This window comes from Chiloscyllium plagiosum, chromosome 28 (genome assembly GCF_004010195.1).
Source record: "Chiloscyllium plagiosum isolate BGI_BamShark_2017 chromosome 28, ASM401019v2, whole genome shotgun sequence".
NCBI classification, from domain to species: Eukaryota; Metazoa; Chordata; class Chondrichthyes; order Orectolobiformes; family Hemiscylliidae; genus Chiloscyllium; species Chiloscyllium plagiosum.
The window spans coordinates 12,458,810-12,483,279 of NC_057737.1; the positions used below are offsets into that span (position 1 = coordinate 12,458,810).

General features: G+C 39.9%; 1 protein-coding gene across 1 annotated transcript in view; it reads left to right on the forward strand.

Moving 5' to 3' along the window:
• Nucleotides 1-24,470, forward strand: part of LOC122563820 (spermatogenesis-associated protein 22) — a 53,817-nt gene that overhangs the window by 12,222 nt on the left and 17,125 nt on the right. The window contains exons 5-8 of the mRNA XM_043718012.1: nucleotides 3,772-3,873; nucleotides 6,343-6,444; nucleotides 13,434-13,728; nucleotides 15,170-15,299. Of these exons, the coding sequence (XP_043573947.1) occupies nucleotides 3,772-3,873; nucleotides 6,343-6,444; nucleotides 13,434-13,728; nucleotides 15,170-15,299 (629 nt within the window). The remainder of the gene's footprint in view (nucleotides 1-3,771; nucleotides 3,874-6,342; nucleotides 6,445-13,433; nucleotides 13,729-15,169; nucleotides 15,300-24,470) is intronic.

Genomic DNA, 24,470 nt, shown 5'->3' on the forward strand with positions numbered 1-24,470 from the left:
TTGACCTGGACCCAATATACCGGCCACTACCGCGGACAGCTGAAACTGACAACCGGGAGCGGCAGGGACAGGCCACTATAAATGCCGGAGGAAACACCACAGAAGCGCTTCACAGGAGGCTCCCAAGCACTGAGGATGTCACCTAGACAGGCCACGAAACGTTTGCAACAAAAACTTCCAGCTTGGCGAACAGAACCACAGCAACGAGCACCCGAGCTACAAATCTTCTCACAAACTTTGTCCTATTATCCTATAGTTACCCCTGACGTATGCACCTAACCTACACATCCCTGAACACTTTGGGCAATTTAGCATGACCAGTTCACCTAACCTGCACATCTTTGGATTGTGGGAGGAAACTGGAGCACCTGGAGGAAACCCACGCAGACATGGGAGGAATGTGCAAACTCCACACAGACAGTTGCTCGAAGTTGGAGACGACCCTGGGGCAGCAATATTAACCACTGAGCTACCGTGCCGCTCACCATCCCAGTACAGAAAAGGAGAGGTTAGGCATGTTTGAACCAGTTTGCCCAAACTTGACAACAGTTATAATAATAAAGACGTATGTTCTGTTTGAAGTTTCAAAACAGTTGAAAAACTTGTGGTATTGTAAATAAGACACCCAATTCCACAAAGTCTGAGTTAGGAATACTCCTAGAATACATAGGTGCCTTAACAGCACAGTTTTCTCTGATTCATTTCCAAAGTATCCCTATGTTGTTATTTTTTCTGTGTTGCATTGTTCTCAATTTCATTCACTGTGTTTCTCCCTTCAGCTCTGCTTTAGCCAAAATATAGACTGCAGGATAAAACCAGCAATCTTTGCACCGACCTTTGAGTTATTCGAAAATTTGCAAATATTGCCAACCTTAGAGTCCGTTGGTGCAACTAGACCTGAACAGATAAGACAAAGTAACAGTTAGGGTTATATAAATATGCTCTGGAAAAAATCCACAAATGCTAAAGTTGGCCAAGCGGAATGCATTGTGAAACCAGTAAGCTAATTTTTCCCAATTAGATGATAGGAATTTAAGGAAAGGCTGTTACAAAAATGTGAACTATAAATAAAAATTCTGGACAGGACATTTCTTGCAATCATTTGTCAGAATTCATGGTGAATGTTTCTTTTTATTTCTGTGGCAAATAATTTATCACATCTTATATATGTTTAATTAAGAAAAAAATAACTTTTTAAACTTTCTATTCCTCTGGCAATCTGTGCTGTTTGCCTGTCTCATGTTCGTATTTGTTTACATCTTGCTATTTTCTTATGCCATATTTTTATGGTAAACATAACATTTTGACTTATAGGCTTTGGTGGTCAGTTTTTCCTCCCAGTGCATACTGAAGAGAATTTCTCAATACTAGTAGTATGAACCGAATTGTGATGTGAAGTAAATGCAGCTCAAACTTTGACTTAGAGTCATAGAGATGTACAGCATGGAAACAGACCCTTCAGTCCAACCCGTCCATGCCGATCAGGTATCCCAACTCAATCTTGTCCCACCTGCCAGCACCCTTCCCATATCCCTACAAACCCTTCCGTTTCATATACTCATCCAGATGCCTTTTAAATGTTGCAATTGTACCAGCCTCCACCACTTCCTCTGGCAGTTCATTCCATACACATACCACCCTCAGCATGAAAAAGTTGTCTTTTATATCTTCCCCTCTCACCCTAAACCTATGCCGTCTAGTCTGGACTCCCCGACACCAGGGAAAAGACTTTGTCTCTTTATTCTATCCATGCCCCTCATAATTTTGTGAATCACTATACGGTCACCCCTCAGCCTCCGATGTTCCAGGGAAACCAGCCCCAGCCTGTTCAGCCTCTCCCTATAGCTCAAATCCTCCAAACCTGGCAACATTCTTGTAAATCTTTTCTGAACCCTTTCAAGTTTCACAACATCTTTCCCATAGGAAGGAGACCAGAATTCCATGCAATATTCCAACAATGGCCCAACCAATGTCCTGTACAGCGGCAACATGACCTCCCAACACCTGTACTCGATACTCTGAACAATAAAGGAAAGCATACTAAACGCCTTCTTCACTATCCTATCTACCTGCGACTCCACTTTCAAGGAGCTATGAGCCTGCACTCTAAGGTCTCTTTGGTAGACGTTACCATTAAGTGTATAAGTCCTGCTAAGATTTGCTTTCCCAAAATGCAGCACCTCACATTTATCTCTATCTGCCACTTCTCAGCCCATTGGCCCATCTGATCAAGATCCTGTTGTAATCTGAGGTACCCTCCTTCACTGTCCACCACGCCTCCAATTTTGGTGTCATCTGCAAACTTATTTACCATACCTCTTATGCTCACATCCAAATCATTTATATAAATTACAAAGAGTAGTGGACCAGCACCGATCCTTGTGGCACTCCACTGGTCAAAGGTCTCCATTCTGAAAAACAACCCTCCACCACCACCCTCTGTCTTCTACCTTTGAGCCAGTTCTGTATCCAAATGGCGAGTTCTCCCTGTATTCCGTGAGATCTAACCTTGCTAACCAATCTCCCATGGGGGACCTTGTCGAACGCCTTACTGAAGTCCATATAGATCACGTCTACCACTCTGCCCTCATCAATCCTCTTTGTTACTTCAAAAAACTCAATCAAGTTTGTGAGACATGATTTTCCACGCACAAAGCCATGTTAACTAGCCCTAATCAGTCCTTGCCTTTCCAAAAACATGTACATCCTGTCCCTCAGGATTCTCTCCAACAACTTGTCCATCACCGACGCTCACCGGTCTATAGTTCCCTGGCTTGTCCTTACCACCCTTCTTAAACAACAGCACCACATTAGCCAACCTCCAGTCTTCTGGCACCTCACCTGTGACTACGGATGATACAAATATCTCAGCAAGAGGCCCAGCAATCACTTCTCTAGCTTCCCACAGAGTTCTAGGTTACACCGGATAAGGTCCTTACTATTGTCATTCTGATAGATCTGGAAGTTTTTTTTGCCAACATATATAGTTGTTGATCACTACGTGGTTTCTTACTAATGCCAGTATATGTTGAATAGCGGCAAACAAAATTGTACAGATCACAACTGTTGCGTGTTTTCAGTATTTTTATGGACAACCATAGATTAGATTAGATTAGATTACTTACAGTGTGGAAACAGGCCCTTCGGCCCAACAAGTCCACACCGACCCGCCGAAGCGCAACCCACCCATACCCCTACATTTACCCCTTTAACCTAACACTACGGGCAATTTAGCATGGCCAATTCACCTGACCTGCACATCTTTGGACTGTGGGAGGAAACCGGAGCACCCGGAGGAAACCCACGCAGACACGGGGAGAATGTGCAAACTCCACACAGTCAGTCGCCTGAGTCGGGAATTGAACCCGGGTCTCTGGCGCTGTGAGGCAGCAGTGCTAACCACTGTGCCACCGTGCCGCCCACATTAGCGGCAGATAGATTTAAATAATTTGGAAGGCAGTCATAGGGGTATCAATATCTGTCTACAGTGGAGAGGAAATTGTAGGTAATTCTAATTAGGTTATATTGGATGTTAACTTGAATATGTTTATGTTCTATATGTTTGAAAAAAGAGTGAATAGACCTGACTGTTAGTTAAACAATTTTTGCAAATTTATCATTTCATTATAATAGCTTGCTATTCTGTATGAATAATACTTTGATACATAAGTATTTGACCAATACTAGGAAATAAAATGAATGGCTACAGGAGCATAATCACACTTACCGTTTCTCTTAATGAATGTTAATCACTTGAATGCTACCTTTTAGCCAACTTCAGCAACATTTACCTCAGCATCAGCAAATTCAAGAACAGAGAAAGTTTTCTCATGAACCTGCCATCACAAGACAAAACAGTAAGAACAGCTGGAAGTAAGTGATTTACATGTTCATGTCAAAATTTGAGTATTAAACACATATAATTTTTTGTATTTAGATGTAATTACAAAATCTGGTATTGAAGATGTTACAAAGAAACTTTATTTTGAAGGATTGCAGAAAATAGCTATACTTTAAGTTTTATGGAAATACCTGGAGTGATTTCTTTAAAAAAGCTTATTGCATTTTCAATGTGGACTTTGGCTTCCTATGATTCATATCTTTGGTGATGACTGCATACTATTTTGTAGCCCCCTGCTGGGACTGTTCTTTGGACAGTGACAGGATTGAGGATCCTTTCAGCATCTGTCATATTGTATAGCTGGGATTCAAATTGTGCGGGCTGACTTTAACTGGCACTTAGCTTCTTAGAGTTCTGGGCCAGTTGCTGAGGCACAAAGCCAATCAGTAGTGCTTCATGTTCCCAGGGCCCAGGACAGTGGGGTATAATAACTGCGGTCTGGGATGCTAGGGAAACTACTGTGTTCAGGCTAGGGAAAGGACTCCCTATTCTTGGGTTGGGAAAAGGACTTGGGACTCAGACCAGGAGCAGCAGATAGGCCCTTGGTAATTGTCCCATCCTCTGCACGTAGGCAACACAAAGTTGAAGTACAGCTTTCCTCAGAAGTAACCCTACTTAATTCTGCTTCGAGATTATTGTTTGTCATTTATATAAAAAATTGGATGAGCATTTAGGAGGCATAGTTAGTAAGTTTGTGGATGACACGAAAATTGGTGATATAATCAACAGTGAAGAAGGTTATCTAAGATTACAAAGGTATCTTTATCAGTTAGTAGCAGATGGAGTTTAATTTGGATAAAGGCGAAGTATTACATTTTGGTAAAACAAACAAGGGCAGGACTTATACAGTTAATGATAGGGCACTGGGTAGTGTTGTTGAACAGAGAAACCAAAGGATTCAGGTACATGGTTCTTTGAAAGTTGCATCACAGATAGACAATATGGTTAAGAAGGTGTTTAGCAGGCTTGTCTTTTTGCTCAAAGTTTTGAGTATAGCAGGTGGGACATTGTGTTAAGGTTACTAAATACTGGTTGAGTGTCTGTTGCTGGAAAAGCACGCAGGTCAGACAGCATCAGAGGAGCAGCAAAATTGACGTTTCGAGCCAGAGCCCTTCATCAGGAATGAGGCTGGGAGTCTCTGGGTTGGAGAGTCCCAAGCCCATATTTGTTGACAGCAGTGCTGCTCAGGTTATTTGTGGACTATGAGACTCATTAACCTGGAGGCACCTTTGGAAATGTGGAAGCAAACTTTATAAGGGCCAAAGCTGTTACATCCAATGAACCATGGTGTGATCACTTTGGATGAATTGTTTAGTCCTCTTGCCCACAACTCCATGACTGGGACTTGGAATCTCTTAGGTTAATTCTCATTATCCCCTCACCTTTGGAATTGAGGTTACTTCCATTGAGCTGGTAGCCGTTGCATGATGTATGTGGATGGCAGGGGCTGGGGCTACAGCTCTGCTAGTGGCAAAAACGTGAATGAGTTGAAAATTAACTTCTAATTGGGGCTTTAAATTAATTTGCTCTCAGCTTTAGTGGGGCAGATAGCTGATCCTAATCCCAGTCTACACCTGTGGAAGATCCTCAGGGCCTTCTTTTGGTGCTGTGGTAGTGTTCCTACCTTTGGACCAGGACAGCCAGTTCAAGTCACACCTGTCTCACAGATGTGTAATAACATCTCTAAACAGGTTGATTAGAAAAAAACCGTGGAAGATCCTCAGCGGTCAGAACACAATGTTGAGACACCCTGGTGCAGCCCCCAAACCTGCACAATAGAACTGGGAAAATTCAGCCTGCGATCTCAATTGGCTCTATAACGTTATCCTAGCCTGTTGCCAGTATTAATTTGCTTTGTTCTGAAAACTATAATTAAATTTATTTGCATCTTAATGGGGTTAGAAACTGATAGCATCATACAATATGACATGAATGCCAATTTGGGAACCTGCATGACATAAATATCATGTGACAGTAAGAGGTTGTTAAATTATTTTTAAAAAGATGGTGGACATTTGTTTTGAAGCATTATTTTGCATCAACAGAGAATTTTCATAAAAGTTGTACTCTGTGCACTACAGTCTTCTCTAATATTTAGATTCCATTGCATTATTTAAATATGAGAAAACATAGCAAGATATAAAATAGTAATAGACTCAATGAATTCAAAGAATATTATATAGCACAAAATAAGCTTAGCAATGTTGTCTGAAATGTGAGATGCAGTGATGTTTTGGTAAAATGCAAGTATGATATTTTTGATATTGTACACAATCATCGATATTTCTGCTAGTTTTCCATTTTTTGGTGAGGGTGTAATACCAGACAGTGACATACTGCAGACTGCTAATCATGTGATTATGAAACAGTGAAAGCTGTACTATTTTGGCTAATATAAAATATAGTTTAAACAATAAGTATATAAAAAATTCATTTTCCAGTCAGCTTCAGCAACAGGTACCTCCACGGCAACAAAGTCAGGTACAGAGGCAGTTTTCTGGTGGATCTAACACTGCAGAACAAAGCAAAAGAACAGGTTGGAAGTAAGTAGATTGTATAACGTAGTTTATTTAGCTTTTTATTCATTTTTCTTCTGTGTTTCCATTCAGATGTACTTGTCTTTCAGTTACAGTGGGGGTTGGAAATTTTTTTTTCACCTGATAGAAGTAATGTTTTGAAGGTTTACCATCTTAATGTGCTCTTAATGATAGCAAAAAGTTATGTTTCTTCTGCTATTTGTAAGATCATACACTGCATCTCTTTGGGGAATGAATGAACTGAGTGGGCTAAACTGGCTAACAATAGTCTTCTTATTTGGGTCGGGGAGCATGGTTTGCTCTCAAGGGGTGAACCTTCAGAGAGGAATGAAATTGACGGTTAAAGAGGTCAATTCCCAGCATTTGGCACTGGAAATTTGAAAGCCATGCCATTAGAAGCCTAATGAGCTCATTGAATGCATCTTCACATGACATCTCCTGCTATCACACCACCTCCCACATTGCAAAGAGCGTGACACTCCGCTTACAAGGACTGAGTGCATGCAGTTGTTGGCTAAGAAAATCTGTACTTTTCTTCTCTACAAATCTAAATTAATTTGTAGTTTATAGTAGGTATTAAACAGAAATCTACAATTCAAGTGCTGTAGCTGCCAGACTTAAGCTGCATTGTGGCAAGGCTTCTAGTGAAAGAGTAACTTAATTAAGGACTAAATGAAACTGGAATTTCATTAATCAATCAGCTCAGCCTTTTGTTTTAAGAGAATATAAATTCAGCCAAATACAGGTGATTTACTGGTTGTTATTAATAGATGAAAAAATACTATGTGTGATTTGATGATGTAAAAAAGCCTTTCAGTTGTGTATGAGAGCACATCTGGATATGAAAAGAAATATAAATTCACCTAGCAAACTCAGTTTGATCTATGCCTGAGTGTGCAGTTGTTGATAAAGTCTAGTTATTAAACTGAAATCTACACTTTAAATTCTGTAGTTGTTTGCCTTAAGTAGGGTTGTAACAAGGCTTCCAGTGAAAGAGCTATTTAATTAAGAACTAGGTGGGATTGTGTCATCATTAAATGAGACAGATAGGCCTTTGTTTAAGGAGCACATAAAACTAGCCAATGTAGTGTGATTTAGCCACTGAGTGTGACTTAGTTTTCCAGAGTTAAAGGATTAAGGGAGTTCAGAGAGCAAGGGCAAGAACTGTTGTGTTGCTTTTGCTTATTTGTCAGCCTTTTCAGTTGAATTGAATTAGCTTTATTGTCACGTACTCAAAAGCATACAGTAAAAAGTAACTACTTACAGTGTCATCTTGGATACAAAGGTACCTAGGTACAGCTTCTTCAGTTATAAGATTAGGTACAGTGTAACAGTGTCACCCAACACATGGCATCATCTTAGGTACAGAATACATAGGTACAATCCTTAATTACAGAACAGAGAAATGAAGAAAAATGTTACATTACAGGTATGCATAGTATAACCATAGGTCAGAAAAACAAGAAGGCAAAAGTGAGGACTGCAGGTGCTGGAGATCAGAGTCTAGATTAGAGTGGTGCTGGAAAAGCACAGCAGGTCAGGCAGTATCCGAGGAGCAGGAAAATCAACATTTCCTTCATCAGGAAGGGCTTTTGCCCGAAACGGCGATTTTCCTGCACCTCGGATGCTGCCTCACCTGCTGTGCTTTTCTAGAAAAACAAGAAGTAAAGACAAACATCACAGCCTCAGGAACTGATTCTTAGTTTGCTGCAAGAAAAGATGCTGCTTATACGATGAGTGTCTTGTAAATGGTGAAGGTGTAGTATCTTGCAGTTCAAAACAATATCTATTGGTAAGGTCAGGTAATATAAAAACAGAACTAAATATAAACTGAATAAAATAATTACTTAGAGCACTTTAAGGGTGGCAGGGCAAGCGATTTGTCACAGCTGTAGTACATGAAAATTCCTAGATGTTGGTTTGGTCCAGAGCAAATACTTGTGACAAATGTTTGACATTCGAACAGCCTGAGCTAAGGCTGAACTTCAGATAATGCAATGCATCAGGGACAGAGAATATTAATTGGATTCTTTGTATTAGAAGGCAGTCACACATCAGGGGTTAGGCTGTCTATTTTGGTCAGTGCTGAGAGATAGGAAATTGTGACTGAGAGTAAGGCAGTAAGGGGACCCAAAGAGAACAGGAGCTTCTGCCTTTACAATATTTTAACAGGTTTGCAGTTCTTTCAATTTATTTGGATGATTGTGAGGCCTGCAGGATGGTGAGCTAATTGACGACGGAAATGTTATACAGGAAGCCATTCAAGAGGGCGAGAGTAAAAAAGAATGCAAGAATAGTAGCAGAAATATAATGAGGGGCATTGAAAACTTTCTTTGCAGCAAAAAGTGAGAGTCCAGATGACTCTGTTAACTGCCAAGGTTTGAGATATAAACTTGGAGAGGAACTTGCAGTGTGAAGGCGAGGATCCAATCAATGTTGTCCTTGTAGGTGCCAGTAACATAGGCAATTGAAACAAAGAGGTCCTGCATAACCAGTATGAGATGTGAAGCACCAAATTAAGAAACAGACCTGAAGGGTCATAATCTCTGCATTACTACCTGACCCACATGCAAATTAGTATATGTTAAATCAAATTAGTGAGATGAATGCCTAACCCACAGTCAAGTGTTTAAGAAGTGGATTCTGCTTCATATATCACTGGCACCAGTACTGGGAAAAGTGGGATCTGTTTCAACGGGACAATCGCACCTGAATCATGATGGGGCAAGGCTTTTGTCAACCATATAATTAGGGAAGTAGAGAGGTTTTTTAATTAAATACCGGATGCAAGAATCAAATTTGAGAAGACATGGTAAGTCAAAGAGTAGAGACAGGGTCAAAGAGAAAGGTGTTAATACGGGAAATAAGAAATAGACTGTCAGAGGAGGGACAAAGAGCAAGAATTTTTGGATGTATTTTACCCAGCCTCTGCATAATCTGGGCAATTGGTAGATATGGTAAGAATGGAAAATAAGGTAGTCAACATCAAAAAAGAAGTCTGATTTTCTACCCAAAGTTTTTGACTCCATGGGAATCTTGTTAGTGAGTGGTGAGTGGCCAATTTGCCTGATTACTACCTCATTATTGCCTAATCACACCTCATTTGTGTGCAGTTTGTTATCTTACAAGGTAGTGGAGAGACATCAAAGTTCTAAATGGGTATCTGGTAGCTGCAACTCGCCACTTACTCCTCAGAGTCACCATCTTGGCCAGCATCCCTGAACAATCCAGCACACACTATATGGACAATGACTGCCTGCATCCTTTGTCCATGGATGTTGGCATTGGACCACATCATTGTGGTACATCTCCAGCTCGCGTGGACTGCAGTTCAGTACTTCTGTTGCTCTCTGAAGTGCAGTATTGAAGGGCACCAACATCATACATTATAGTGCGCTGCCAGGCTACCTTGCAGGGATAGGCACACATGCATCAGGCAAGGGTGTACATCGTGGTTGTTGTTTCCTTAGTACTCACTCACTTTGCACCTTTTTTGATACTCACAGCATCTTTGCCATTCAGAAACCAGGAAAAGATGGAGGAATGGTTCGGTCAGTTAAGAATGATATTAGTGCAATAGAGACTAAGTTCAGAAAATTAAGTGTCCTAATTCTGCACCTTGGGGAACTCCACCACAAGCCATCTTCTCATCTGAAAAGTAATTGATAACCATTACTTTGTTTCCTATCTCTCAGCCAGTTGTGTATCATTGCTACTGCTGTCCGTCTTATTCCTGAACCAATGTAATCTAATATTGCTGAAAACACCGAGAATGTTGGTTTGTTCCTGCTTTTAAAACCCTTCTTAAATCCTACTGCATTCTCAACTTGAGAACTGGCATGCTGAACAAGCTGTAGATGCTGTGATCATGGATCTTTTTGTTTCCTGCTCCTCTCACACCAACTTTCCCTCTTCTAAATTTCTGCTTCAGATGTTAAATAACCAATATCTGCACAAAGAGGAAGACCAACATAACGGCATTGAAAAATCTTCATCATCTGACACCAGTTCATAAACTGATACGTACATTAGAAGTAGCTATAAAGCTGGGATCTACCATACAGTTTGTAATTTGGGGAAAAGTGGTACAACCAAGTCAAGGTTAAAAATGTTTGTTTTGCCAGGTCATCAGTGAGCATGTTCACAGATAATTTCTATACGAATTCATTACAGGTTCTCTAAAATACTGGGAGAGTATTTCTGGATTTTTGGTACAAGTTGGGTGTTTGCACAGGCTCCCCCTTGCAGCTCAGAAATTCATTAGTGTAAAATTATACTCAAATTCATTTAATGGACCTACATGCTCTAATTTGCGTATAATGCCTATCAGGGTTGTCCATGATGTACTGGCCAAGCTGTAAGCAGTAGGTGATGCAGCGCACCCCAGCAAAGGGGTGATACCCAACCCAATCTGTGCCCAACATGTAGGAACTGAAGTGCTAATCATCAATGGTAGTTATTTATGACAAATAAACATCTAAACTGCTACTTCACACCTGTATTTTAGATTTTTTTTAATGCTATGTAAAGGACTGATAGGTCATTGACCTGAAATGTTGGGCTGAATTTTGAGTGGGCATCAGGACCCCATCATAAAAATTATGTTTCAATCATGCAAACACTGACATCAGAACCTGCTCAGCATTTCTTTGGATATTATCCAGTTGTGGAAAGCAGGTAGGTTGTTCATGTTATTAACCCAATCACAGGGCTGGAAATTCTGAAACACCAATGAGTGAGGGGCTTACTGCCTAGAATTGCAAATATCAGGGCTACAGGAAGTCGGTGCAGAATGTTTTATTGAAAGAGACTGTATTCCCCTGTTGATGTTGGAAGCAAAATTCCTTTAGTGAGGTCATTGGGGCTGTGAATGCTGTCTAGGCTGTCCTAGGCTGCTCCAGGAAGCGAAAAAGAATCTTGCGAAGCTGCTGGCGAGGATATTTGCGTCCTCACTCTCCAGGGGAGATGTACCGGAGGATTGAAAGGAGGCGAATGTTGTTCCTCTTTTCAAGGAGGGTAATAGGGAAATCGCTGGCAATTACAGACCAGTCAGTCTTACATCTGTGGTCAGCAAAGTCTTGGAAAGAATTCTGAGGGATAGAATTTATGACTATTTGGCAAAGCATAGTGTGATTAAAGGCAGTCAGCACGGCTTTGTGAGGGGCAGGTCATGCCTCACAAATCTTATTGAGTTCTTTGAGGAGGTGTCAAGGCAGGTCGATGATGGTCGAGCAGTGGATGTGGTGTATGTAGATTTCAGCAAGGCATTTGATAGGGTTCCCCATGATAGGCTCATTCATAAAGTCAGGAAGTATGGGATACAGGGAGATTTGGCTATCTGGATTCAGAATTGGCTGGCTGACAGAAGGCAGAGAGTGGTTGTAGGTGGAAAGTATTCTGCCTGGAGGATATGTTGAGTGGGGTCCCGCAGGGCTCTGTACTTGGGCCTCTGCTCTTTGTAGTTTTTATGAATGACTTGGACGAGGAAGTTGAGGGGTGGGTTAGTTAATTTGCAGATGACACAAAGGTTGGAGGTGTCATCGATTAGGCTCGGACTTTTCTCTCTGGAGAGAAAGAGGAAGACAGGAGACCTGATAGACGTGTACAAAATAATGAGAGGAATAGATAGAGTCATTAGCCAGAGACTTTTCCCCAGGGCAGGATTGACTGGTACGAGAAGTCATAGTTTGAAGATATTAAGAGGAAGGTATAAAGGAGACGTCAGAGATAGGATTTTTACACAGACAGTTGTGAATGCATGGAATGCGTTACCAGTGGTGGTGGTGGAAGCAGAGTCATTGGGCACATTTAAGCGATTGCTGGACATGCACATGGATAGCAGTGAGTTGAGGGGTGCATAGGTTGTCCTATTTTACATTAGGATTAAATCTCAGCACAACATCGTGGGCCAAAGGGCCTGTTCTGTGCTGTATTTTTCTATGTTCTGTGTTCCCTGCCAGGGACCCCTTTGGCCCATAAGGATAGAAGATATTAATTGACATTTTGCTTGGCTATTTCTGGAAAGCTATTTCCATTTAGCTGGCAAGCTTTTCATGTGGTGAAAGATTGCCAACACAACATCACATGGCCCAATCTGGGGCCATGTAAATCAGCTATCTGCCTCCTTTGGCTGGGCAGTCTCGTCATGGTCCTGCTATCGGTAAAATATCCTGACATCATCAGGACTGCATTGGGCAGCTAATCCAATGGAGCTCTCACGTTTTTGACAACTCTGAACCGCCTTCTCACCTTCTAGGGGCTGCTTAAATCCTGGCTGCTAACTCTTACTCTCTCCCCAAATGTTGGCTATTTCGAGCTTTTTAATTTTCAATGTGATAACTTTCTAATATGCCACAGAATTGTAGAATATAGTTGATGCATATAACCTCTCTTATCCTTTAAAGGAAGATGGAAATAGATATCTTAAGAAAAGCAAAATGTAAAGAAAAAGTGTTTCAGGCACTTTCTTGTGAGTGGCAACAGAACAGAAGTTTGGCAATATATTAAAAAGACTATGGTGTGAAAGAACAAAAATGGAGAGAAGCCTGCAAAGACAAATATTATTGAGAAAGGTGCAGCTTTTATCACTGGCATTTTGAGAAAGCTAGTGGAAGTGTGATACTGTACTACAGAAAATTGCCTTTTATTTTTCCTTCTTTCATAAGAGCGTTGTTGCATTTATTGGTTGAGTATACTTTGGACTTAAGGCTTGAGCTTTGCTTATTTTGCTTCAGCTTTGTTCTTGGACGGTTAGTTACATTGTGTAATTTTCTAGTTAGTCAATGGTTCCTCTGTTTGTTTATTTAGTATTCTGTGTAAAGCAAAGTCACATTGATTTTTGTATGCCGAACACACAAAGATTGTTTTGAGATGCCTCTGAAACCTTTTCAAGATCATGTTTTTCTTTGGCAAATTTAAATTTGATTGCATTTTACTGGAAATATATGTATAATGCTTATGTTATACTCTACTGACTTGAATTGTTTAAATTTTAGCACGGATGCTAGACCACAGACTGGAAATACTTGGAAAGAAAATACTAGATCTATCATGAATGAAAGAAAGGAATGTACTTCTAGTGGGAATAATCATATTCAAACAAAAATAGCAAGTACTTTCAGATTGTGTGTGCCATCTGAATCGTACAAAGTGCAGACAAAATCTTCTGAGCAATCACATCAGTGGCCCAAGAATTCCTCTCAAAGTTCAACAAACAGTAAACGTAGTGGCCAGCCAAATCCATTTTTTGAAAGCCAGTTTGAAAGTAATCCATGTGATGTAATTGACCAGGTATGTTCCTAAATTCAATGTCAAACTAGTTAGTCTTTTTTGAATTTGGTTTTGGAAATTTGAATTTACTGTGTGTGACAAGAATGCAAATTAAAATGAAAATATAGGGCAAACAAGATCAGATAACCTACGAGGAGAAATGTAAATTTGAATAATGATCGAACATTTATTGTGCTGCAGGAACTCTTTGAGGTCCAGTAATCTAGAAAATGATTCTCAAATTGGGATCTATAAAACTTTGTATGGGTCTTGGAGTGAACAAATTCAATGTTGACTGGAGGTGGGTTTGTTGCAAAGTGGCAGAGGAGTGCAATTCCCATTTTTAAGAAGGGACTACTCATGGACAAGTGCTAAGAGTAGTAGACCCACACGACTGATGAGCGCCAGGTGAGTCCAGCCTTGTTCAAGAGAGGGGAGATTTTTAAAAATATAGAGATATCTCAGTGATATCTATGAGCAAATACCTATTTTCTTAAGAGTTAATATAGCAGTCTTGACTTGCAGTACTTTCATATTGTGAATATGATGTCATAGTTTAGATGGGTGAGTGGTGGAAGGTGGTGTCCAGGAATACTCAATACTGAAAGGATCTTTCAACAAAAATCTTTGTGGACAATTGGATACAAAATACATGTTTTTCCAACTTGGCTCTTGTACACTGTCAAATGATTGATTAGAAATTAGCATTGGCAGAGGGCTGGGATTCGAGCTTGAACTTGCATCCTCAAAGCAGGCAGCAGGAGTTGGTAAAATTCCCAGCTTGGAAAGATGTGCTGAGGAAGATTCAATCATCATGGTGAGCGAAAGCTGCAACTGAAATTGGGCCAATTAATGGAAGCAGCTACAGAGACTACTGGCTACAGAGATCGGCTATTTAAAAGGTCCACCTCAATGCACTGAGACTTATTCCCAGTTAGAATGCAAACAGGCTGTCCATCCCTCATTCCCATATACCTCTCTATGTACTCAATGCCCAGTCATGCCCCTCATTCCCTCATGGCAGTATGTCCCATTGAAACATGCTGTATAGCTCCTCTTGCCCCCATACCAAGGTAACCCTCTCCAAACAATCCTTGATGGCCCTTTCATTTCAGCAATGCCAATGTATGCACTCTCCAGTTAACCCCATTGCTCCTCATGTCTTTTGTGCCAAAGTATGCTACTCAAACTAAGTTCATGGCCCTCTGCCAGTGTATATCCCCCCAAAACCCCCTTGACAAGGCATGCAACCCCAAACACAACCTCCATGGCCCGTTAAACCCTATATGCCAATCTGTGGGTTTCCAACCCCTTCATATCAACAAAATTTGGCTATCACTCTTTCCAAAATTAGAAATAATGGAATAGAAATTTTATTTCAGTAAGTTTATTACACTCTCTATTCAGGAACATTTCTGTGCTTGTGCATATGCTGAACCTTTACCTCTTTTTGAATAAACAGAAGTCAAAACCAGTACCCATGAGAGTTCTGCAGCCGGATAATTCATTACGTATTGTGACCACAACTATAGAAGGCGTGAAACACTGGACTCAGTATAACCACAAATGTGCATTGCTATTTGAAGTCATTGGTATGTATGTGGATTTACTTTTCATTCTAGTCAAACTAGCATGACTAGTTTCTGTATAAATTTTATTTTGAAATATGGATTATATAAATGCTGGGCAAAAATAGACCAGTTGCAATCATTTGTGCCAAAAAAAAAGTTAATCATTTGAATTTTAATCTGAATTCACCAGAAAGGTGAATGTATAGAGTGTAATCAGGCATCTAAAGTGTGTTAGCAAATTAATGTACTGAGCTTTTGAGCTGTGCTTGAATCAAAGTTTAATATCTCCATGCATAGACTATGATTTTATTGTAATTAGTGTGAATCAGATGGATAGTCTGTCTCATTGTGATGCTAGAATTTAAAGACTATTTGCTCATCCTGAAGACTGCATACATCAAATTAATATGCAAAAATATTAAAGTTGAGAAACCAAACAATGCAGCATCTACAAAACTAAACAGCCTATTGGTCTAGATAAAGGTGCACTTGGACTGATAAGTGTAATGCTAAACTGTATGCATTTCTAAATTTGTTCAAATAACTCTTATGCAATCTTCTTTAGTAAATTAAAAGGAATTGCCATTTTTCTTTTTCAAACCTCCTGTCAATGTGTGTAAACTTATTTGAGATTAAGGTTTCTGCTGACTAAGTACCCATGTACTATGCACTGAGGAATTAGAGTTGGTGGAGAACAGAAACTAGGAGCTTTCTGTGCTAATTATAGATGTTTATGGGATAACTTATTATATTTGTTTACAGGGTATGGGCATCATAGGCCAGACCAGTATTCTTAATTGTCCTGAAAAAGTTATGAGCCACTATCTTGAACCTCTATAGTCTGAGGTGGTGGAGGTAGATGCTTTAAGGTGCTACTTGATTGGTTGAGTAAGCCTCCAACAATATTCAAGAAACTTAACAACATCCAGGTAAAAGCAGCCAGTTTGACCAGCATTACACCCCAAAGATTTATTCCCTCTCCTATCACTGCTCAGTAGCAACTATGTGTACCATCTATGAAATGCACTGCAGAAATGTACCAAGGATCCTTAGACTTCTTCCAAAGCTACACCAACAACCTTCACAAAGGACAAGGAAAACACCACCAAGTGCAAGTTTCCCTCAAAGCCACTCACAACCTTGACTTGTAAATACACCACCGTTCCTTCAGTGTTGTTGGGTCAACATCCTTGAACTCACTCTCTCTTGACAACATTGTGAGTGTACCAATAGTAAATGGACTGCAGCAGTTCAAGAAGGCAACTCACTGTTACCTTCTCAAATGGAGGAAGAGGATACTGATTAGGAATGATCAGCCATGATCATATTGAATGGCGGTGCAGACTCAAAGGGCTGAATGGCCTACACCTGCCCCTATTGTCTATTGTCTATTGTCAACTATGGATAGTCAATAAATGCCAGCATTGGCTAATGACAACTCATTGTTTGCATTTTTGATTATTAGCCCTTTATTCTATATCTTGCCCCAATTCAGAGCAGAATATGTTTATTGTATGAACAAAATTTCATCACCTTGTCATTATTCTGCGCTTGTAGCTTCATACCTGTTGCAGGCAAGTACCTGGTAGTCAAATATATGAAAACATCTTCATATATGAACACTTCTTTCCTTTGATAAAGTTCTTGTTTCCTTGCTCTGGTTATTCAACTGGCATACTTGACAATATATTTACTGTAGTTTGTTACTTTCACCAAATGTATTCTACTATAAAGTCATATCTCATTAATCTTTGCATCATTAATGGCTGTTTTGCAATTTTGTTGGATTTCAACCAAGTGACCAAACACTTATGGTCTTGTTCAATGGCAAATTACATCTGTAAAACATAATCAAATTATTTTTGTATGTTAGTGCATTGTTTTTGATCACAATGTACTTTGCTTCTGTTTCTGTTAACAAGCTACAGCACAGTAAACTAGTCTTCATCTTCCATTTTTCTGGATTTGGGATAGCACTACCCTAGACCAGTTTAATGCATCAGTTACTTAAGTGGTTGATAGTTCAGGGTAATAATGAGAAAGAATTTCTAATGAGAATCATTCCCTTTATTTTCTCAAAGGACATGCGAATTTTCATTCCTCCTGTCTGAGGAGTTGTTTCTGTGGTGGATTTGTGAAAGATGTGGTAAACATTTGTCCATTTGTTTGACCATTCCCATGAATCTCTTGGTGAGGGAAACTCTTTGACCGCTTTGGTCTTCTGCGAGTCTGTTATAATACCTGTTGCTTGAACAACTACTCCCAAGAACTTGATAATAGATTGTGAGATCGCACATTTTTTGTTTAATGTTAGTTTATGTTTTTAGTACTGCTCTAACTCTTTATTTGTATTTGGTTTTGGTTGAATCACCAATTAGAATATCATGCATGTCTTTTAATCATTCTAAGATGTTTGCCATTGTCCTTTGGCATATTTCAGATGCAAAAGTAATGCAGGTGGGTAAATGGTTAGTCATGCTGTTCAAATGTGATAAACATTACGAAGAGTTTATTTATCTCCTGCAGTGGGAGTTGCCAGAAAGTACAGTTTGCATTACATTTGGTGAAAATGGTGTCTGTTGGCTAACTGTGCCATTCATTGATGCCATTGAGTGGATTTCTGTCTGAATCTTTATGTAGTTGTGTAGTATTCACACAAATTACTAATTAATTCAATTTTGAAACTGGTTTCACTCCAGACACAGTTGGCTTTGTCACTGGTGAAATCATTCATTGGTGAATTGTCTCAATTACATGCTGCATTTTGTTCAAAAAGGGGTGCAGGTATGATCAGACAAATTGGTTTGGCATCTTCTCTTTTTGTTATGTAGTAAACTGTCCTTTGCTTCCATAGATCACTCTGCAAATATGAGAGTGCAGTTCTGAAACTGTCTCAATTTTCCCAGTAGTTCACTTTATCAACCTTGTAAATCAGGTTGAGATCAGTGAAAGTTCAGTATAGAACATTTTAATCACATATAATAACTTGCTGAATACAGTCTCACAGTCAGTCGTCCTTTTTGTTTTAGTTGGACAGCTCCCAGTTTCTAGAGTTAAGAGGGTGGATGGCTGGAGTGTCTTTTTATTCAGCCATTTTACTGTATCTTAGAGGATTTATACACTTGTCTCAATATCAAATTTAAAATTAATTTGTGCTCATTTACTTCTATGTCAGCATTCCCATATGTCCCTTTTGACTTTCTTAATTGTCTTAAGAATGTTATTTCACTGCTGTCTCATTGTTCAATCTTTTGAATATTGGTCTTTCCTATGGGTTTTTCTTTCTGGGGTTAAAATAATTTCATAATGTCAGACTAACTGGCCATTTTGAAACTTTCTTCAGGCACCGTATTCTGCATTTTTAACAGGACAGTCATCACTCTGGTGCAGTTTCTTCCCACTACACTGAACACTGTATAATGGCATCCAGGGCTCTTTCTTCACACTTCAACTTTAGTGCATTTTCACTTTTATGCCTAACATATTATATTGTCTGAAACAGTGTTTTCCAAATTTCCTCACTATTGCCTCAAATAAAGACTTTAGTCTGCTTCCTTGATTCAGCTTGTCCTGTTACTTTCACCACTTTTAAAATCAAATCCTCTTTCACTTGTAAGAAATCCAGTTGGATTTCTTCTAAAGTCTGGCATGATCCAAGCTCTAATTAGGTCAGCTTTTAGTCCTGTATTCTCTTTTCTGCTTAATGATACAACTGTTCGGTAAATGAAGCTACACTCTCCCCTGGCTATTTTTGCGGCACGGTGGCTCAGTGGTTAACACTGCTGTCTCACAGGGACCAGGGTTCGATTCCAGCCTTGGGCGACTGTCTGTGTGGAGTTAGCACTTTCTCCCTGTGTCTGGATGGGTTTCCTCTGGGTGCTCCAGTTTCCTCCCACAGTCCAAAGATGTGCAGGTTAGGTGAATTGACCATGCTAAATTGCCCATAATGTTAGATGTAAATTCAGGGTAAGGGGAATGGGGTCTGGTGGGTTACTTTTCAGAGGGTCAATATAGACTTGTTGGGCCGAAGGGCCTGTTTCCATACTGTAGGTAATCTAATCTAAGTATTACTGTCTTTACAGTTGTATTTTGCCAAATACTGATTGCGTATCAACAGCTCCAATAACCTTTTTTTGTAAGTAGCAGTTTCTCCATTTATCTCCAGTTTGCTAAAACCTCATCCACTATGTTCCCACAATGTGGCCTTTATTTGATTTGGTTCCCAACCCTGAAGAACTTCTATATCTAGTAAATCTCCTGTACTGGTTCTGCCACTTCTCAGCTTGTTGTGAGTCTTCCATGTGCTCAAAAGATTTTGATAATGATAAGGTCTTTTCTGTTGCTTTCCCTATTTCAAGCTTGCTTTCCTTGTTGTTTTGTTGTCATCATCACAGTAGTATTGGCTGTTTCTCAGGCACTGAGCTGTTCATTTGGTGATTTTTCACGCAGTTGCTGGGTCTTACTTGGTGTCACCATATTTTATTACAGTGTTACCCTTGGAAAATATTGGATATTCTATATTGCTTAAAAGAGGTTGTTGAAGTCTCAGGACTTTTAAAAGTGGTTGTTTGTTGAGCATTCTGTGAGCCCTATATACTCTTAAACTTGGCACAAGGTCTACACAGTAACATCTTTAGACTCTCTCCATCATTTGATCTCTAGCATCATGACTGATAGCTTACTACTTACGTATTAGAGTGTTAATCCTTTACTCTACATTATCAGAGTATTGTTAGTCTTTGATTTTCTGACCAATAGCAGAAGCAGTCTTTTAAAAATAAAGTAAATTAATGTAAAATTATAATAACATAAATTCAGGCCAACAGCTGTTCTGTCTGTTTCTTGGTTTGGTTAAAAATCACACAACACCAGGTTATAGTCCAACAGGTTTAATTGGAAGCACTAGCTTTCAGAGTGCCGCTCCTTCACCAGGTGGTTGTATTGGAGGATAAAGAAGCGGCGCTCTGAAAGCTAGTGCTTCCAATTAGACCTGTTGGACTATAACCTGGTGTTGTGTGATTTTTAACTTTGTACACTCCAGTCCAACACCGGCATCTCCAAATCTTGATTTGGTGAGCTTTTTGTCTGAGGGTTGTTAATTGTGGTTTTATAATGTCATGTTATTATAGTGGAGCAAGAAACAGAAGCTGCCCCAAGATTTAACACAGCCAGAACAGGGATTAAGCGTACACTGTGTCATTGAGCGTACACTCTAACTAAATGAGTGAATTGATTCTCTTAAGATAACCTACTGCTTTAATGTCAGGGAGGTAATATGACATTCAAAAGGGACAGAATAAAACAATTTTTATCCAACAGTAGATGGCTCTATTCCTAATGAAGGGCTTTTGCCCGAAACGTCAATTTTCCTGCTCCTCGGATGCTGCCTGAGGTTTCCAGCATCTGCAGTCCTTGTTTTTACCCTGGTGTAATAATCCTGATTTTAATGTATGAATTAGCAGATGTAATGACATATGCTAACATACTACTATTATTATGTGTTGGTTTGAATATTATTGCACAACATACTATGGGCATGGAAACTAACTGAATTTTACCTATAAAATTATCTGAATGAAAAGACTATGATCTGTAGTGACCGTTGGCATTATCAGGTATCAACTAGAAACAATTTTTGACTAGTCTAACTTACCTGCAAGAGATTCTTTGTTATTTGTAACTGGACATCAAACCTGTTCCTACCCAACACTTTTTGAAATTTATCAGAAGCTAGAAACTTTGGGCTGAAAGGTATTTAAACCTGAATTCACAAGGTGGAAGTGCTTGCCACTGCTGGGGCCTTCTGGCATACACACTTCTGGCATAATGTTGAAACCCCACTTCACAGCACTTCAAATATTGTAAGCCAGAAACTGGCTTTTGCATTATGCTACTTTACTGTTATTACTAAGGACATGACTGAGAAAGTAAAGCAGGTCCACCAACTGGGACCTGGAGATCCTAGTGGATGGGGTGATGGAGAGAAGGATCATCTCCTTTCGTTTGGACCACCAAAGAAGGCCACACACCAATTGTTGCCAGTTTGGACAGAGTTAGCACTCAGTTCAGTGCTATTCCCAGCAATGTAGAAAAAAGATTAATGATCTTCTGCAATGCACAAGGGTAAATGCCATCATCTTCTCTCTGCTACCTCATATTCACTCTAGCCCTACCACTGCAAACACCTTCCCCAAAAGGCCACAGACCTCCCATTCTCATAATTCCATACGGCATTTCCACTCAATGGTGTCACCGACTTCGTGCTTCCAAAGTACTAACCTTTCTTGCCTTCTGCAATTCCCAGTGGGACAATTCACCACCTTTCCCATTCCTGCATCACCACTAATGGTTCTTCTAGCCACTTTAAGACAAAAGGAAGACGGAAGTGAGATCATTGTGGGAGAAAATGGTGCACAGCAGTGTGGTTCAGAATCAGCAGCAAGTGATGAAGAGGTGAGATGTGATTGCTGGCGTGGGACCTCACTCTCAATCAAGTACCCCTTCCTTTCAAAGAAGGGTGCCATCAGGCACTCAGACAGTGGAGAAACCACAACAGACATGCCAAAAATCTCCTCTCAGGAAAATTCCATGTGCCTTCACCTTTCCCCTGCTTATGATCCCTGACTCAGAGAGGTTGCAGCTGCGGAGGGTGAGTCTGTATGAAGGAGAGGCGCTCCAAAACTTCGTGATTTCAAATAAACCTGTTGGATTATAGCTTGGTGTCGTGTACATCCCAGCCCAACACTGGTACCTCCACATTCTGTAAATACATATGCACTTTAAAATTATGATATAATCAACTGTCAATTTAGCTGGAGGACCTGGTTACCTTGCTACTCTCAGTGTTAAGTAGCCTCTACATATATCCAAAAGAGTATAGACATTATAGTTGCATGGTGTTGCTCATCTCTGAAAAGTGTCCTGGATAGCAACAAATTTTGCAAATCATTGATCACTTACGTTCGCAAATGCAGCCAAGTCAACACTGTAGTGAGGAGATCACTGAGTCCAAAATTGATGTGGATGCTATGTAAATAGGTCCTTGCCTGTAAACATGTTCCATACTTTGGGCTTTGTTGTGGATGAGACTGTGATCATTCATGAGTGCACATGTCTTTGGAGGCAAAGATTCATATTACCTGTGTGCCTTACAAGAAAATATGTACTTAGTTAAGGATGGATCCTCAATTCACAACAAAACTCTGTCTCGTAGTGCAAATGTGTCAACTCTGCCCATGCAAGCAGAATACAATGTTGCTCTGCCTACTCTGAATATAGTCACAGCAAATTTCCATCCATATTGTACAGTTTAGGTTTCGTGGAAAATGCATGCTATCCAGATGGCACTACTGGGTAAATTCCAGGCTCCAACTGAATGTCAATATCCCCCTCACCCTCCCACCAACTCTTTGTATCCTTTAGTGTAGCTGTCTCTATCAACCTCATCTGCTTTAAGGGTCCCCGTATTACCATCCAACCAATTGCCGCTCTATATCACTTATATTCCTCCTCGACCCCTGGTCTCATGTATTACCATGCATACACAATTAACTACTCTCCTCCCCCATTGAAACCAAAATGTTGGTGACTTGCAAGAATCCTCCCACAGTGCCTCATACCCTCCCATTCTATATTAGATCCCACCCTTACATTTAGAATTGACCTTTCACAGTCATAATCTGCTCTGTGCCTCAATGTAACAACTCCAATCCCCACAATTAAGTTTCCCACTTTCCCTGACACAGTATGGACTACTCTCTGATAACTCCACTTTACCAAGGCTTAATCCTCTGGACTAACTTGAGGACAACCTCAATTGAGCAGGGCTGAGTCCCCTTACTGATGTTTTTACAGTTCCTTGACAGACTTATTTATACGCACTGGGCTGATTGGACTTGAACTGCATTACTGACCAAGGCCCAATCTCGGTCTGAAAGTGCATGGATTTTCATACCCTGATTACCCAAGTACCCAAATGACTATGGCCTAACTTGGACTGAGATTGAATGATGCTGTTGATTGAGTGTGGCAACACCTACTGACTGGCTATAGTACTCCTTCACTTGATTAAGTATAGTTCCTTTTAGGCTTTCAGATTAGGCCATTTGGTTGACGCACATATAGTGTATTTACCATGTAATCTACTGACACATGATTTAGATATGTCATTGATGTAGCCTGGTGCCTTAGAGCAATGTCTAACCCTTTGTCTGTTCAGTACTGACAACCATAGCGAGCTGCCTGACTTTTTGTCTCCTTTACGAAACAAGGTGAGCCAGAGTTGCTGTGATCCTGTATGTTATAACTGATGTGGCAATGTACTAAAAGGCAAGGCAAAGCAAAGATTCTGTGAGAGTCCAAGCACTAAGTGTGAGTGAGCACTAAGAAAATATCCTTGAGTTGTATCCTTTGCAGATACGTGAGATATGTATATCCCTGCACAAAGTGATCCGACAAGAGCATTGTAATGTAACGTGTCAGTGATCTCTAGAATCTGTGTTGAAATGCTGAAGTATCTTCTGAGTTAGTCCAAGATCAGGTTGGAGGAAAAAAAAATTATATAACTAAATTTGGATTGACCCAAGATGCATACATTTTAATTGACTGTTAATTGTGTTTAATGATATGCAGCTGGTCAGCAATAACTGGGATTTACTTGTGCCTACATATAGATACAGACTGAAATTGGTTGCTGAATTATGAGGTGCATACTTATACTGTATAACTCCAATACTTATAAAATCACAAAAATTAGCTTCAGTTTCACCCTTTGCCAGCTGACTTTCAGGAAAATAACAATACAATGTTTAATAATGTTTCAAATAGTGTTTCACACAAAAACCAAACTTATTGTAAATGGTTTGTCTATATGATTATTGGAGATAGGCAGCAGTGTCACTGTGGAGTAATTTCAAAATAACAATGAGAACTTTTCACTTGAGGACAGGGGAGAATTGGAATAGAGCCTAGTGATAAGAAAGGCATGGATGGGAATTTCAGCAACAGATAAACTGAAGCAGTGGTGTAGATGGGTGATGTTACTGAGATAAATGCAACCAACTTTGCTGAAGAAAAAGATTCGGGGTCAGCAACTCAGCACAGCAACAACAATGAGCCAGAATAAAAATAACTTTAGGAGAAAGTGAGGACTGCAGATGCTGGAGATCAGAGCTGAAAATGTGTTGCTGGAAA